Below are 16,460 nucleotides of genomic sequence, written 5' to 3'. Positions count from 1 at the left end.
GGGAGACTTCTGAAGTCTTGGGCAGCAGCAGACAGCAGTCCCCTACCCATTGGTCGGAGACTGCTAACTGGAGTCAGCGGTGGAATGCAGGGACCAGGAGAGGAGTGGGGAGGTTCTATAGGATCCAGAGCCTTCCCTCTTCTTAGGCTTGTATCTGTTTTGGGGGTTTTTTTTGCTTCAGACTTGCTTTAACCACTTCACAACTGAGGGGTTTTACCCCTTCAGCATCCAAGCAATTTTCACCTTTCAGCTCCTTCCATTCATTTGACAATAACTTTATCTCTACTTATCAGAATGAAATGTGTTAAATGTGTTTTTTTTTATCACTAATTAGGCTTACTTTGGGTGGTACATTATGCCAAGAATTTTTTTATTCTAAATGTTTTTTAATGGGAAAATAAGAAAAAAATTGGAAAAAAAATCCTTATTTTACAGTTTTCGGCCATTATAATTTTTAAATAATGCATGCTACCGTAATTAAAATCCATGTAACTAATGTGCCCATTTGTACCGGTTATTTCACCATTTAAATGATGTCCCTATCACAATTTCTGGTGCCAATATTTTCTTAGGAAATAAAGATGCATTTTTTTCAGTTTTGCATCCATCATTAATAAAAAGCCCATAATTTATAAAGTAACAGTATTATACCGTCTTGACATACATATTAAAAAAGTTCAGTCCCTAAGAAAACTATTAATGCATTTTTTATTATTGTAAATTTATTTCATTGTATTTTCTTACAAAAAAATAAATGTTGGTAACTATTGGGGAGTGTGGGAGGTAAGGGGTTAATTTAAAATGTAAAAACAGGTCTTTGCATTTAAAAAAAGTACTTTTAGATGTAGTTTTACTATTTGGCCACAAGATGGCCTCAGTCTTTTTTTTGTTATATGTCCTGTAAGCGAAATATGTATGCTTACAGGAAGTGTACTGAAGATGGGAAACTTTTATTTATTAGAATGATCATGCAGCTTCTCATAAAAGGCGCCGATAATTGCTGCCGGGACTTAGATCAATGATTAGGAATTGCTTTCTCATTCATTGATCTCCTGGCGGGCAGATGGCAACATGAACGAGCGCACAAATAAGCGGGAGCGCTTTCAGCAGTGGTAGCAGCGGGAGTACGTATATTTACTCCCCTGGGCGATTAGATGAAGTCTGCAGGGGAGTAGATATACTGTACTGGAGCTGTGAAGTGGTTAAGTGGTAAAAAAATTAAGTAAGTTCTTGTTGGCTTTGGGTATGAACAAGTAATCTCTTTCCTCAATACCTCTTTATTTATTTAATAACCTTATATACCACTACTGTCTGTGTCTTGAGATCTATTCCAGTTGTATATTTGGCTTTTTGCTTCAAGTCACCCCGTATATACTCCAAATGACAGGAACTAGATATCCACAATTGCAGGCAGCGAGGTTAAACAAAGTACAATTGAACCCATCAGAGGCAGATGGTAGCCTTCAAAGCTATGATTTTGCTTGTTTCATCCTGCAAACCACAAAAAAAGTAAAACAATATAGAAAAATACAAAATGGCTCTAAAACAAACGCACATAAAAGAAAATGTTCCACAAGCAGCAATAAGCATCCAGGCCTCTGAGGAAACCTTTGTACAGCTAAAATCTGCTAGGTGCTAAATAGAGAGAAAGTGATGAAGGGAATATGCACGTTCTACAATGAAAGGTTGTTAATTGCTAGCGCCAATTACTGCATTATTATTTTTTTCTCTTTTGGCATCCGGCCGTGGTTACCGGGAATATGCTTTCTATTGGTCCGAGTTGGCAGTCTGTGGATCACAGGTCATCCTCTGTAATGATTTTTCACACACGTAATATTCATTAAATTCTGCAGCGTTTTAACTTTCCTTTCAGACAAGGCCGATAGTAGCCGAGGAGGTTAACATTGTCTGGCTTTGCCTGTCAGCGAATGTACAATTGGATATGTTAGCCCAAACAGTTTATTGCCAATACTGCCAATATATTAGACGGCCATTTTGGCTGCTAAGCCGCTATTTAGCCAGGCTGCCCACTGAGAATAAGTGACGTAAGCATAGCCAGGGGTGGAAGGGTTACCCAAAAACAGCAGTGAAGCAATTTCCTTGGCTAAACTAAAATGTATGCTTTTAACACCACTCTACGGGCACAGAAATAAATGTATCATCTGTTACCTTTATAAACCCGAGTAAGCCAAATGTTTGCATCAAGCAGGGCTTCCACAACCAAAATCTATTTTAAAGAGGAGCTGTCTGCCATACTATCTTAGATACACATATATAAGTAAATACTTGCTCTACTTACATATGTATTGCACTGTCCACAGTTTGATTTTAGTGATTCTTCTATAGTTAAGGCCTCTTTCACAGTGGGACGTTAAAGTCGCACGTTAGAAAATGTTCCAACGCAGACTAACGCACAGCAATACAAAGGCTGTGCGACATTCACAGTGCACCCATCGCGTTGTGTGTAACATGTAGCAATATTTAGAAAGTGCTGCATGCTGTGCGTTTAGCAATACATTTGCTGCCTTGTGTGTTGCACATGCTCAGTAAGTTTTTTTTTTTTTTTTAAATGTAACGCATGCACCGTTTTCGTTCCATCAGCATGCGACGAAAACGGCACACCAAGAGACACATAACGTAGTACAAAATAAAATCCAATTTTATAACCTACATGCGCTGCGTTAGGGGCATGTTGTGCAACTTTAACGTTGCATCAAATGCAACGTCCCACTGTGAAAGAGGCCTAAAAAAGAGAAAATCCGGTACTTATCCGTTAGCCGAGCGCATCCGGCAGGTGGCGCTGTTGTAGCGAATTTCGATGCGCTGGGTTGTATCTAATTCCATACATACTTCAACGTAGTACTGTGTGAATGGAAGCGCCGCAGGTGGCGCTAATTACATTGATACATTGATAACAATACAGTGTTAATGGCAAGGAATACATTGTATTTGAAGTGGCTGGCACTTTTACACGGAGTTCAAATGAAGGCGGCGGCAATGTAACAGATGAAGCCGCCACCTTCGTCTGTTCTCCTTCTTCTCCCCCTTTGCCCTCCTCTCGCTTCTTCAATGCTGGCAGCCTGCGGGGACATGCGTCTCCCCCCAGAGTCGTTCGTCGCGGCAGGGAATCCTGCTTGTTTCCTTGCGACGAACGACTGTGGGGGAGACAGGCGTGCCCCCCCCCCAGCTGGCAGGATTGTATAGTTGAGAGAGGGCAAAGGGGGAGAAGAAGAACAGACGAAGGCGGCGGCTTCATCTGTTACATTGCCGCCGCCTTCATTTGAATTCCATTAAGTGCCAGTGGCGGCCACTTCAAATACAATGTATTCCTTGCCATTAACACTGTATTGTTATCAACGTATCAATGTAATTAGCGCCACCTGCAGCGCTTCCATTCACACAGTACTACATTAACTAAGTATGAATGGAATTAGATACAACCCAGCGCATTGAAATTCGATACAACAGCGCCACCTGCCGGATGCGCCCGGCTAACGGATAAGTACCGAAAATCCTTCTTAGGATTTTCCATTTTAACTGTGTCTATCTTGAAGTCAATCCTGATATCATTTCCTCTTTTACTCTCCTCTGCCTAATTGTGTATGCGTTGCCCGCCCTCCTACTAGTCTTCAGGCACTCTCACCCAGCTCTGCAATAGAAGGTGCATTGTCTCCGCATGAGAAATATTAGTCAATCAGAGAGGAACAGAGGTGTGGGAGGGGAAAACAGGAGGAAAAGAGGCTTCAGCCAATCAGGCTGCATTAGTTAAGTCTGAGAGCAAAGTAAAGAAGCAAAAAAGACAACCTAGCATGCCCTGCAACTTCCTTTGTACGACAATGTACCAAATAAGAGTCAGGTAAACTCGGGAATGATCATTTATCAACAAGAAAAGTAATAGTGATTTTAACTTTTGTATTGCCTGGTTAGCATCCTTATTACGTGTTTACCAAATAAAAATAAAAAATTGTTTATGTTATGCCCGACAGTTACACTTTAAAAATTTGGACATATGATTGGAAGGAGCTAAGATGGTGTTATCAGACATTTCTTTGTTAGACATTAAGGTGTGGCCTGCAGAGGGGATATTTTAATTTAATTCCACTCTAAACAGCGATTTAGTTGCCATCAAATCATGCCCATGAAGTTGGACAGCACTGGTTTAAGCCATAGACCCTGAACAATCATTGTGAGGTTGCACCCCCACGCTCCGATTTGGAATGGTCGCACAGCACCTGACAATTTAGTTTGCTTCATCTAATGTTCGTACATGACATGCTGCAGCTCAACACAATAGCACACTGGCTGTCTGTCTGTGACAAACAAACCCTCAGCCACTCCATTCCTCCTCAGTCAGGACAGCAGTGCCACCTCTTCCCTTCTGCTGTGCAAGTCAAATTAACAACTGCTTCTCTCCTGACAGACTCCTCACACAGCACAACAAGCTGCTTTTCCCCTCTATACCTCGCTCTCCTCTCGCTTCTCCTACTCTGACTGCATGCTGTTAGTGTAAACACAGAACAAACACGCTGCCCCTGTAATCTTTGTGTCTGATGCAACTGTTTCACCTTGCTTCATGAGGGAACCGGCCCTGGCAACTGGTATTGTTTAAATGGAAATAAATATGGCAGCTTCCATAGGTCTCACACTCCGGGTTCCTTTTAAGGTTGGGGCATGCAGCGCTTTCGAAGCCTGATGCTGTTTGCTTAACAACAACAATGCAAATAATCCCACCCATTGTTTGAGAAGATTGGCTGTTGGCACCAGTAAAAAACACACACAGAAATTAGTGCAAACCCCAGACAAAAAGAAACAGCCCCAAGTGCCTATTATATGCTTATTATAAATGATTAGCAGAGAGAAATATTTACAAAGCCTTGGTAGAGACGCACGTAATCCTGGAGATCATATGCAGATGCACACGTGCAGCTTAATTATCAGCAAGAACCCCTTATTTGGATAGCACCCTTTCTGTGCCAGAGAGGCCACACTTAGAGAACCAGCAAAAGAACATTCAAGTGTTCTATATTGAGGGCCAATGCACCAATGCCATTAGATTAGAAGATGGCAGAGATGGACACAGTGTTTTTATTTATTTATTAGTCAGATCCTAACACAGCATTGTGTATTATTATGTAGTCTGTTGCTTGCTATAATTTCCTGGGTTTAATATGTAAATTTAGATATGTGCTTTGAGAATGGAAAGCCGTAGATGCTGCATTTACCCTCATAATCATTTACATTTATATTGTCTATTTATCCTATCCTTTTGTGTCTTAAAAGATAAATAAGTTATAAAATATGCTAACCACAGCTTGTTGTCTGCTCAACAATGCAGTTATAATCCATGACAATTTTCACCCTTGAATAGATCTAAGGATGCAATGCTTGCCTAGGCTTTACACAGGCTTCCTTCTTACCAGCAGTCTATACACATACATGAGCTCCGCTGTGGCTTCTGATGACAATTCTGCCAGCCTCTCCCCGCGATTTCCTAGGGTTTCCCATCTCGGCATACAACAGTGTTGTTTATTAGCTGCCCTCAAAGTCTAATCAATAACCTGGACTCGAAGCAGGGAGGGATTCAGATCTGGTTTGCAGATGTCCAAAGCCTTGTACACACGGCAGAGGAAACTCTGAGAGTGTAGAGTGTGTACAGCTCCCCTAGATGACATTTAAAGATCCAGCATGCTTGATCTTTAAACGAGAATGGAAGCAGGAAATTTGGGCACCTAAGTGTCATTGAAGTTTGAGCGCTCCCATAGCCACCCTTAGAAACATTGGTAATGTATGAAAACATGGGTGTTGGAGGCACCAGATAAATAGCAGACCGTGGGGCTGCTTGATATGCAAAATGTAGCTACAAATTGTGGGTGTTTGTAGCTGCATTTGCTTAGCGTGTGGCACAGGCGCCCACTGTTTATCGTATAACAAAGATGAACTCTGCTCACCACTCCACCAGATTAGCCAAGAGCAGGAGCACAGGCAGCCAGACCGCATATACACTAAAAGAAAGGAAGATCCGCTTCTCTGGCATATAAAAGTCCGATCTTTAATAAAACATAAATAAGCTGGACAACAAGTTAGCTCACGCGTATCGGAGCCCACTATCGGTCGCCAGAGACACACAAGTTTCGGAACATCACTGATATTTATATTGGTGCTTATGGAGGCGCATAAACTTCCGGTGCATATAAGATTTTTCATTTTTTTTTGCTTCTGATTTGCGTCTTAGAGGGGCACTCAGTTAACGTTGGGTGGGGAGGGGGCGGTTAAGGTTAGGCATGGGGTGCTTGTTAATGTTAAGTGTACAGGACTGGGATGGGCAAGGTTAAGCATCGGTAGAGAGAGGGTTCTGTGTGTGAATAGGGTTAGGTTTAGCTGTAATTAGTGATATATTATTATGGTTATTAGTACTGTTAAAAAGATATAATAAATAATATAAAAGATCTTTATACTATTGTGCTTCTGTCAATATGTAATGCATGCACGAACCATTATGTGCTATCTATGTTTCCTTTGTTATTCTCAAAAAAATTCAATACATTTTAACTGTTAAAAAAAAGATATAAAGTTACCGATATTCTACTAACGGCTATTTCTCGGTGCCCTTTTGCATATACAAATGGTGAAGTTAGTGCTCTTCCTGGAACTGTCAACTCTGCTACTTACAAATATGGGCAACAGTTATTGTGCTAGTCACCAACTTCAGCTTTCCATATGATAGAGACCATATTGTAGCCATCGAGTTGTAATTGAGTGAAGATGTGTACTCAGAGCCAACTTCCTATCCATAACTGCGGATGTTTGTTTTTCACCACACCAAACGCAATGGACTTCATTCACTAAAAGGCGATAAAATTACCACGCACAACTGATGTGACTTGCCTAACACATGCTAAAAAAGCAATGCATGTCCTACCTATGTAATGGGAATTGCCCAATGCGTGTACACTGAGTCAGTTCCATAAATATCGGTTAAAATGCCATGTGCTTTGTGTGTGCATGGTAATTTGTAATGGCTTTTATAGATGTGGAAGATTAACTATAACCAGCTAAAGTGAATATCCGCTGTTGAGATCTAAAGCTAATTTTCCATGACATATCTAAACTCTCATAGGCTTGTTTTGTTGTCCATATCAGTATACTGAAACAAGCCTATTTAAGCGATTCAAACTCAAATGAAGCCAGCGGATACAAACACCTACAGTAAAACAGAGATTTGTTTTGTTCCACATATACACACCCAGGTGCTTGAGCCCCAAAGCCAAGCTAGGGCCATAGTAGGCATAGCCACTATGGAACGTGTTTCTTTATAGACAAAAAACAAGAGAGCAAAATTATCTGAGGGCCCTAACCAGAGAGCATTAACCCAAACCTTATGAGATATAGCTAACATTCAAAGGGGAGGGGTGCCAGCAGCAGAATTCCTGTGTACTGTTAAAGAGAAACTGTAACCAAGAATTGAACTTCATCCCAATCAGTATCTGATATCCCCTTTCACATGAGAAATCTTTCCCTTTTATCAAACTGATCATCAAGGGGGGGGTGTCTGTATGGCTAATGTGATGAAACCCCTCCCACAGTGTGATGTCAGGACCATAGTCCTGACAGTTTCCTGTCTGTGAACCTCATTGCATTGTGGGAAATAGCTGTTTCCAACTGCCAAAAAAGCAAGCAGCACATCACCTGCCAGCAGTAAAAATGTCACCATGTAATAAATGTCAGAATGTAAATCGGGGAGAGGAAAAATATTGCAATGGGCAAACACTGACTAAATCATTTATACATAATTATTGTAACAATGAAGCACTTTTTCTATTACATTATTTTCACTGGAGTTCCTCTTTAAGGTGGCCATATATCTAGAGATTTTGCAGCTGGTTGACTGTCCAATTTGATAATAAATATTGAATCAGATAAAATCAGTCTGTTTACATCAAGCAAGCTGGAAAATCTCAGGCAAACGTGGTGGATCTGGGGTGCAAAGTTATCAGGACGAATGCATTGGAACAGCAACCATTGACTTTCCCAGTAATAATGGGCCCACCAGTGCCTATGCATTAATATCTCTCCCCTGCCTGGCCGCCTTGAGTCTAGCTGCTGCTCCTTCTGCATAGTTGGGTCCCGCGTGGCTGCCGCACTGGCATGTGTAGATATCTCTTACAAAAAAAGAAAACTCACTTAAGTCTCGATAAAACAGAATTGACAATTAATTTATTCAACTCCACAAATGCGACACATTTCGCGGGCGTGACCCCGCTCCCTCGGGCAAAAATGGGAGCACAACTCGGTGGGTAAAGCAATAGGTTTGAGTGCCTCTGTCTAGATTAAGCCAGTGCATACCCACCACCACGACACCCCCAATAACAGAGATTTATTGGTTCCTGTTATGCACAGATGTGGGAGCCAATAAGTTGCAGCAAGGCCAGTCTCATTTCAGGGTCCTAACACAAACAGTGGATGGGGTGAGGAAAAATGCATTTTTTGAGGGCAAAGAACTTCAGAGTAAACTTACCTAACATCACCTGGGTGGCCCAGCACCCCCAAATATCATGGGGTGCAACAAACATCAGAGTAGAGTATTTCATGATTTTTATGAAAAACCACATAAAACTAGCTTTTCACCTTGTTAAAAGGTATGCAAATGTAAAAGCATACAAACGCACTCTGTCACTTAATTCTACAAACTTTCATCAGTTTCTCGCAGTTAGTCCACTTGAATCAGGCTCGGTTTTCTTAAAATGCAATTAAAAAGATAAAAAAAAGAGACTTGCATCTTTGGCGAAACATACAGTACTTCTTACAAGTAATGCTTCCTTCTTCTAAATTCATTAGTGGACGACTATTTTCCACTTTTCTTTAACAACCAGCAAACTGCAAACACAGAGAAAAATCTCAAATCAAATCAATATTTGATGTGATCACCTCCTGCTTTTAAAATAGCAGCAAGTCTCCATACACAGGTTTTCAAGGAACTCAGCAGGTAGGTTGTTCTAAACATCTGTAACAATAAACCACATTTTTTTTCTGTAGATTTAGGGCCGTTTCTTCTGTGCACGGCGTGCATCTTGTGAGGTGCGATTCTGGCACAGTTGCCATGCACTATAGGGATTCACATGTGTTCGGCATTCAATTTTTCTCCCCCCCGCATGCAAATCGGAAGGCAGTCTTCTGATTTCAATAGGCTGCATTTCCCTGCCCAAATTTGAATTTGGGGAAACCCAGAAGATTTCCATAAGTGGAAACCTATGCTTGGGCTGTCACACTTGCTTCTGTCTCATCATGTAGTCCAGACAAAACCTTTGCTGTTGATAGCAAGGCCCTGTAGGGAACATACAACCTCTTTCAGGGCTCATTGTCTTTCTTTTTCACTGCAAAATGGTATCTGGGATCGATTAGATGTCTCCTTGATGGGATTGCATGCTGACTAAATATCTATCTATACCTACTTGTATTGTGGAGACATTTAATCAAGAATTCCATAGAATGCTGAAATTCAGTCTCAAAACTACAATTAACCTCCTCCATGCTTCACAGTTGATAAAAACAAGGAACACCAAGAGCCCCAATAGTGTAATATGTACTGGTAAATGGTTACTAGATAGAGTAAATATTAATACTCACAAACCAGGGTTACCATTAGGCAACCACTGTAAAGGCAGGTGGGGAGATTTTTCTGACCCCACTCAGGAATAAGAAGTCGCTCTCTGTAAATGAGAAAAAGGGGGTTCAACCCTCCACCCAGGGTGGACTCAATATTATGCAGGAGAACAGAGGCGCCAAAAGGATAAAAGGAAGCTTAAATGAGCTTAAAAGCCAAATTCTTCGTAAATAGAGGAGGTAGTGGTGGACTTACCTCCTCCAAGTAGACACACAACGACTGTAGTAAACAGTCAATATATTTTATTTATGAACTCCAAATATGCAACACGTTTCGCAGGTTTGATCCCGCTTCATCAGGCAATAACAACGGAGCAATAGCATATGTGGTCAGTAGAAGAGCCAGGCACCTCACAGAGGTGCCTGGCTCTTCTACTGACCACATATGCTATTGCTCCGTTGTTATTGCCTGATGAAGCGGGATCAAACCTGCGAAACGCGTTGCATATTTGGAGTTCATAAATAAAATATATTGACTGTGTTTACTACAGTCATTGTGTGTCTACTTGGAGGAGGTAAGTCCACCACTACCTCCTCTATTTACCAAGAATTTGTTTTTTAAGCTCATTTAGCTTACTTTTATCCTTTTGGCGCCTCTGTTCTCCTGCATAATGCTTCACAGTTGACATGCTTTCAATAAGCCTTTTGATGACTTATTTGAATACCAGTCCTGGCTATAAATTGTATTTAAAGTTACCAGGATCCCACTGGCTTTTGCCAGATGTAAGCTGATGGTGCCACTGAACATCTCCTGATAGGAAGGTAAAACTAAAGTTCTCGGCCAAAGCAGGTGTTCAGGGTTGCTTCTGCTGAGAATCTAGAGTGTGTAACATGGCCTCAAAGCATTGAAAAGACCTCCAGCCTGCCAAATTATCTTGACTGAGCTCAGGTGACCCTTTTGTTGTCCCTCCTTACCCTTCCCACTCCGTCATGAGCAGCGTGGGAACTGTTACCCAAGGGAATGAGTTCCAATCCCAGTGGGTAACAGCAATAATTGCAGGTGTGTATTGTGCTATAATTGAATGAAGTCTAAGGCCAATTTGGGAGAAATCTGTTAACTTAGTATGTTTTGGGGGTATGGGAGGAAATCAGTCCTCAGAAGAAGCCTATGCAAACATGGGGAGAACATCCAAATATATTTGTTCTGGCCACGTTTTGAGCCTGTAACTGAAGTGCTGCCACTACACCATTGCACCACCTATTGAATCGTTATTTCTTTCAATTTCCATTTTGGACAAACTGGACCTTCAGAAATCAGTAACTTCAGGACTCCACTGTTAACTTTTACTGGAATCAAATAAAAACAAAACAAGATCTGCTCTCTGGGATATAAAGGAGGAGGACACAATAATTGGGAGGAGAACATCTACAAGACTCCCCTGGACCATGAACTCACCAGGATTAGTTTATATTGTTTTCCCCTGGTTTCTCTACTCTAAACCTAGTTGCGCATTATAGTCCAGAGTGTCTTATAGTCCAGAAAAATACGGTAATGGTATAAAATGATGCTGATCCAGTGTTACTTTGTCCAGAATTGTCCTACAGGTGATTAGCACATTGGGCAGTTCTATTGTAAGCATAGAACCATTCCTGCCCATTGCCACCCTCACAGCACGGATTAATAACTGATCCATGGAACAGATCAGTCACTAAACGGCATTAGTTTTTCAACCGTGACCCTACATTCCGTTAGCGCATGGTCAATACGATGTGTCCATTGCTCTAGATTTATCGCAGCTTCCCTGAACTTGCGGCCCGCTTGGGCAAACCAAATGAATCGGTTCTAACTTAGCAGTGTGAACGAAACCACAGGTTAACATTGGATTTCTTTGCACCCGTTAGGATCCATTCCGATATGGTCCACTAATAGACAGTTTTAACTGCCAATGTGTACTGGGCCTTAGTCCATTTCAGCCCTGGGAAGCTAGAAAGCTGAGGGCTGAAAGTCTGTGTCGTATAGTGCATTGCACTAACATTTCCTCTTCCTGGTGTCTCCTATGATCGCTTCAGTCACCATGTGTTAGGGGTGTCAACAATATAATGGAGTTGGCAAGGGTGACTGCTCAGTGGGTTGTGAGAGGGTCTTTGAAGTCAGGTACTTTGAAAAGTAATCAAGAAAATGAACAGGTAGGAATTATATCCACCTACTAAAGAAATGTTTATATACAGTGGAGGAAATAATTATTTGACCCCTCACTGATATTGGAAGTTTGTCCAATGACAAAGAAATGAAAAGTCTCAGAACAGTTTCATTTCAATGGTAGGTTTATTTTAACAGTGGCAGATAGCACATCAAAAGGAAAATCGAAAAAATAACCTTAAATAAAAGATAGAAACTGATTTGCATTTCATTGAGTGAAATACGTTTTTGAACCCCTACCAACCATTAAGAGTTCTGGCTCCCACAGAGTGGTTAGACACTTCTACTCAATTAGTCACCCTCATTAAGGACACCTGTCTTAACTAGTCACCTGTATAAAAGACACCTGTCCACAGAATCAATCAATCAAGCAGACTCCAAACTCTCCAACATGGGAAAGACCAAAGAGCTGTCCAAGGATGTCAGAGACAAATTGGTAGACCTGCACAAGGCTGGAATGGGCTACAAAACCATTAGCAAGAAGCTGGGAGAGAAGGTGACAACTGTTGGTGCGATTGTTCGAAAATGGAAGGAGAACAAAATGACCATCAATCGACCTCACTCTGGGGCTCCACGCAAGATCTCACCTCGTGGGGTGTCAATGGTTCTGAGAAAGGTGAAAAAGCATCCTAGAACTACACGGGAGGAGTTAGTGAATGACCTCAAATTAGCAGGGACCGCAGTCACCAAGAAAACCATTGGAAACACATTACACCGCAATGGATTAAAAACCTGCAGGGCTCGCAAGGTCCCCCTGCTCAAGAAGGCACATGTGCAGGCCCGTCTGAAGTTTGCCAATGAACACTTGAATGATTCTGTGAGTGACTGGGAGAAGGTGCTGTGGTCTGATGAGACCAAAATAGACCTCTTTGGCATTAACTCAACTCGCTGTGTTTGGAGGAAGAAAAATGCTGCCTATGACCCCCAAAACACCGTCCCCACCGTCAAGCATGGGGGTGGAAACATTTTGCTTTGGGGGTGTTTTTCTGCTAAGGGCACAGGACAACTTAATCGCATTAACGGGAAAATGGACGGAGCCATGTATCGTGAAATCCTGAACGACAACCTCCTTCCCTCTGCCAGGAAACTGAAAATGGGTCGTGGATGGGTGTTCCAGCACGACAATGACCCAAAACATACAGCAAAGGCAACAAAGGAGTGGCTCAAGAAGAAGCACATTAAGGTCATGGAGTGGCCTAGTCAGTCTCCGGACCTTAACCCAATAGAAAACCTATGGAGGGATCTCAAGCTCGGAGTTGCACAGAGACAGCCTCGAAACCTTAGGGATTTAGAGATGATTTGCAATGAGGAGTGGACCAACATTCCTCCTAAAATGTGTGCAAACTTGGTCATCAATTACAAGAAACGTTTGACCTCTGTGCTTGCAAACAAGGGTTTTTCCACTAAGTATTAAGTATTTTATTGTTAGAGGGTTCAAAAACTTATTTCACTCAATGAAATGCAAATCAGTTGCTATCTTTTATTTAAGGTTATTTTTTCGATTTTCCTTTTGATGTGCTATCTGCCACTGTTAAAATAAACCTACCATTGAAATGATACTGTTCTGAGACTTTTCATTTCTTTGTCATTGGACAAACTTCCAAAATCAGTGAGGGGTCAAATAATTATTTCCTCCACTGTACATATTCTTTATTGCATTTAGGCTTTGTACTCAAGCAGAATCTAAGTAATTTATTTGTCCTTCTAGGTGAATAATGGTAATATCCCTTCAAAGGTAAATATTTCTTGTAAAGCTGCTTCACAACAGGTTTAGCTCAGTCACCTCCAGTGTAACCTGGGAGCCATTCTCTATGTCAGATGATCTTTTCTCCGCTCCCTTGCCATCCAGGCAATTTTGGCCTTCAGGAATTCTGCAGAAGCCTCTGTCAGCCTCATTGAGCGTCAGATGAAGCTGACATTTAAAGTACGGCTATCTGGGAAGGACGTTTTTTTTTCCTTGCCAGATACACTCAGCCTAAACTCCATGAAAGGTCCCAGTTTGCCCATTCCCGGCTGCTCCTGGGAAGTCTGAGAGAGCCATCAGCCCTCAGACACAATCTGTCTTCCTAATGACCCCTACTGGCCTTGCAGCGACAGTTCTGCACCTTCAGGGATTGGCTCTGTCCGGGCAACTTTCATCACTTTTACCGCCTCATCCCTTCTCACCCCAACGCTTTCCTGGTTCCTAAAAGTTCAAGCCCACCATTAAGACCTTTGCCATTACGCATGTGTGTGTGGTGCACTGCTAAATATAGCTGCAGAGGGTGATGGGAATGTTGTCTTCAGGATGCAGAATAAACAGTACTTTCTTACCATGACACATAAAATATTCAGGGTGTTTGTGACAGACCCCTGAGGGCATGACAGAAAACAGAGAAGATGAGGATGGCTGCTGGTCCTGCCCTTTTATATGACTGGATTTTATGTACAGGGGAGCCTAACCCATTCTTGCCTGCACAAAAGCTTTTCAGCATGCTTTAGCCCTTGTGCCAACGAGTATTGGTTAATCTGTTGCTATTACTATTTATTACGAGTCACAGATGCATTATCTGTAAGGGTGTCCGGCACTGGAGATCTGTTAGTTTGTTAGTATTCGTGCTGTTAACTTCAAGAGTTTTTGGTTTTAGTAACTTATTTTAATTTTTTTTCAAACCTTTACTGGTGGACTCGCTCAGGCAACGTCATATCAGCTTCTTGCATGTGCAACTTAATACACATATTCTTCCATGATGGGCTTTACTACCAATCCAGTCTGGCTGAAGCCTGCCCTCCTGATAGGCTATGAGCAAACAGGGGGAGTGGCTTCAGCGACAGAGCAGTCACTTTCCTTTGGGGACTCTGCTGGAAGTAATTCAGACTGACCCGGTGTGAGCAGGTAGCTGAAGGTCTGTGAGATAGGTTGATGCAGCAGACACATACATACCATATTTTTAGGACCGTAAAAAGCTCCTGACCATAAGACACTCCTAGGTTTAGGGCCCTTTTCCACTAGCAATCGCAATCACAAATCACAAACGCCAGCGATTGCGATTTTTCATTAATTCTGTTATGCGATTGCGATTTGTGATTTTCATTTGCATTGCATTATCATTGTAAAAATCGCTCCAGCAAGCGATTGCGATTTGCGATTAGCGATTTCCAAATCGAATCACTGTAGTGGAAAATACTTCTCGTGATTTCTATAATAAAGTAACAACTCTAGCGATTTAAAAATCACTAGCGATTTGCGATTCAGCAATCACAATCGCTCTAGTGGAAAAGGGCCCTTAGAGAGCAAAAACCAGGGAAGAGAAATATACTAAGCCTGGTGCATCCATGGTGCATGGCATTTTGTGGATTTACTCCCCCAATCCTGCACCCCATTTATTATGTTGTCTTGTCCCTCTTGTGTCCCCCTTGTAACTTTTGTTTCCCCCTTGTACCTCTTGTTTCCCCCTGTGTCTAGCTTGTGTCCCACTGCATCCCCGTGCAGAGTGAATGCGCAGTGGAAGCAGCAGTGTGTGTCTCACCTGCTCCGTGGGCACTTGCAGCAACCAGCGACGTCTTCTCTCCCTCTTGGCTTCCTCTAGTGCCAGCTTCTCCTGATGGCACCATTACATGCGACAGGCAAGAGGGGAAGCCTTGAGGGCGAGAAGACATTGTTGATCGCTGCAGGCGTCCAGAGCAGGGGGAGATGTGCGCTGCTGCTTCCCTGCACATTACTTTGCACGCAGGGCAGCACATGGCAGGGAGTCCCCGATATTGTAATCAAATCGATATTGGTGTACCTTCGTAAGTCAGGGATTCCTTGTTTTCGGTCCATAAGATGAAATGACCCGCGTTTAGGAAAGAAAAAATGCATCTTATGGTCGCAAAAATACAGTAACTTATTTCATTTTGCAAAAATGTAATTGTATTTAAAAAATATGATTTTATACATAAATCAGTTTAATTCATGATCTATTAAATGCATGCAAAAAAAATGAGTCTGAACAGGGGTTTAACAAAATCTCTGTGACCTTCTATCAGTGCTGAAAGCTTTGGCTAGACAAGAAACCATCTGCCCCGTGGTTGCCATACATTACTGATGTACCGTTCTCCTGTTTGTTGGAGAAATCCATCCGTTGTAAAATGTTATATAGTACACTTCATTCCACACAATTTTGTTTCGTTTTTGGAAGTCAGTAAAAATTGTTGAAACTGAAGCCTTTGGTTGCCACCACTACCTACTGTAATAATCCAGTACGTTTGTCTTTTTAAGGCAAAGGAATTACAACGCAAAGAGGAAGAACTGAAAAACCTGGACAGTTTCCACAAGGAGCAGCTGGCCAGCATCGAAAAGAAGGTGAGTGCAAGAGATGCGCTGCATTAAAAGCCTCTGATTACAAAGACGCTGTCACGCAAGGGCATTTGTGAGATTACGAATCCTCACATTTAATATAGAATTATTATCTGGCATAATATAGAGCAAAAACCTATGTGCCAACTCCTGAGGGCGATTGTTAGTGCACCCAGCGCATGCGGTTATGGCACAATCCAATGGGTGTCAGGGCTGTAAACACAATGCATAAAAAATGCAGCAGGATTGACATTTGCAATTATGTAAAATTGTGTCAACGCATTTCGATTTGTATGACCTAGCACTTTGCGATTTGCAAGCGCTTGGCATTGCAATATGCTG

General features: G+C 42.0%; 1 protein-coding gene across 3 annotated transcripts in view; it reads left to right on the top strand.

Annotated features, from left to right (window-relative positions):
• CHCHD6 (coiled-coil-helix-coiled-coil-helix domain containing 6) overlaps positions 1–16,460 on the top strand; it is a 418,276-nt gene that overhangs the window by 123,455 nt on the left and 278,361 nt on the right. For all 3 annotated transcript variants that reach the window (XM_068251581.1, XM_068251580.1, XM_068251582.1), the window contains one exon: positions 16,041–16,124. In XM_068251581.1, the coding sequence (XP_068107682.1) occupies positions 16,041–16,124 (84 nt within the window). The remainder of the gene's footprint in view (positions 1–16,040; positions 16,125–16,460) is intronic.

The sequence above is a fragment of the Hyperolius riggenbachi genome, chromosome 9, assembly GCF_040937935.1.
Source record: "Hyperolius riggenbachi isolate aHypRig1 chromosome 9, aHypRig1.pri, whole genome shotgun sequence".
Lineage (NCBI taxonomy): Eukaryota > Metazoa > Chordata > Amphibia > Anura > Hyperoliidae > Hyperolius > Hyperolius riggenbachi.
Note: the sequence above shows the minus strand (reverse complement) of the source record. Positions and strands in the feature narration are given on the sequence as shown.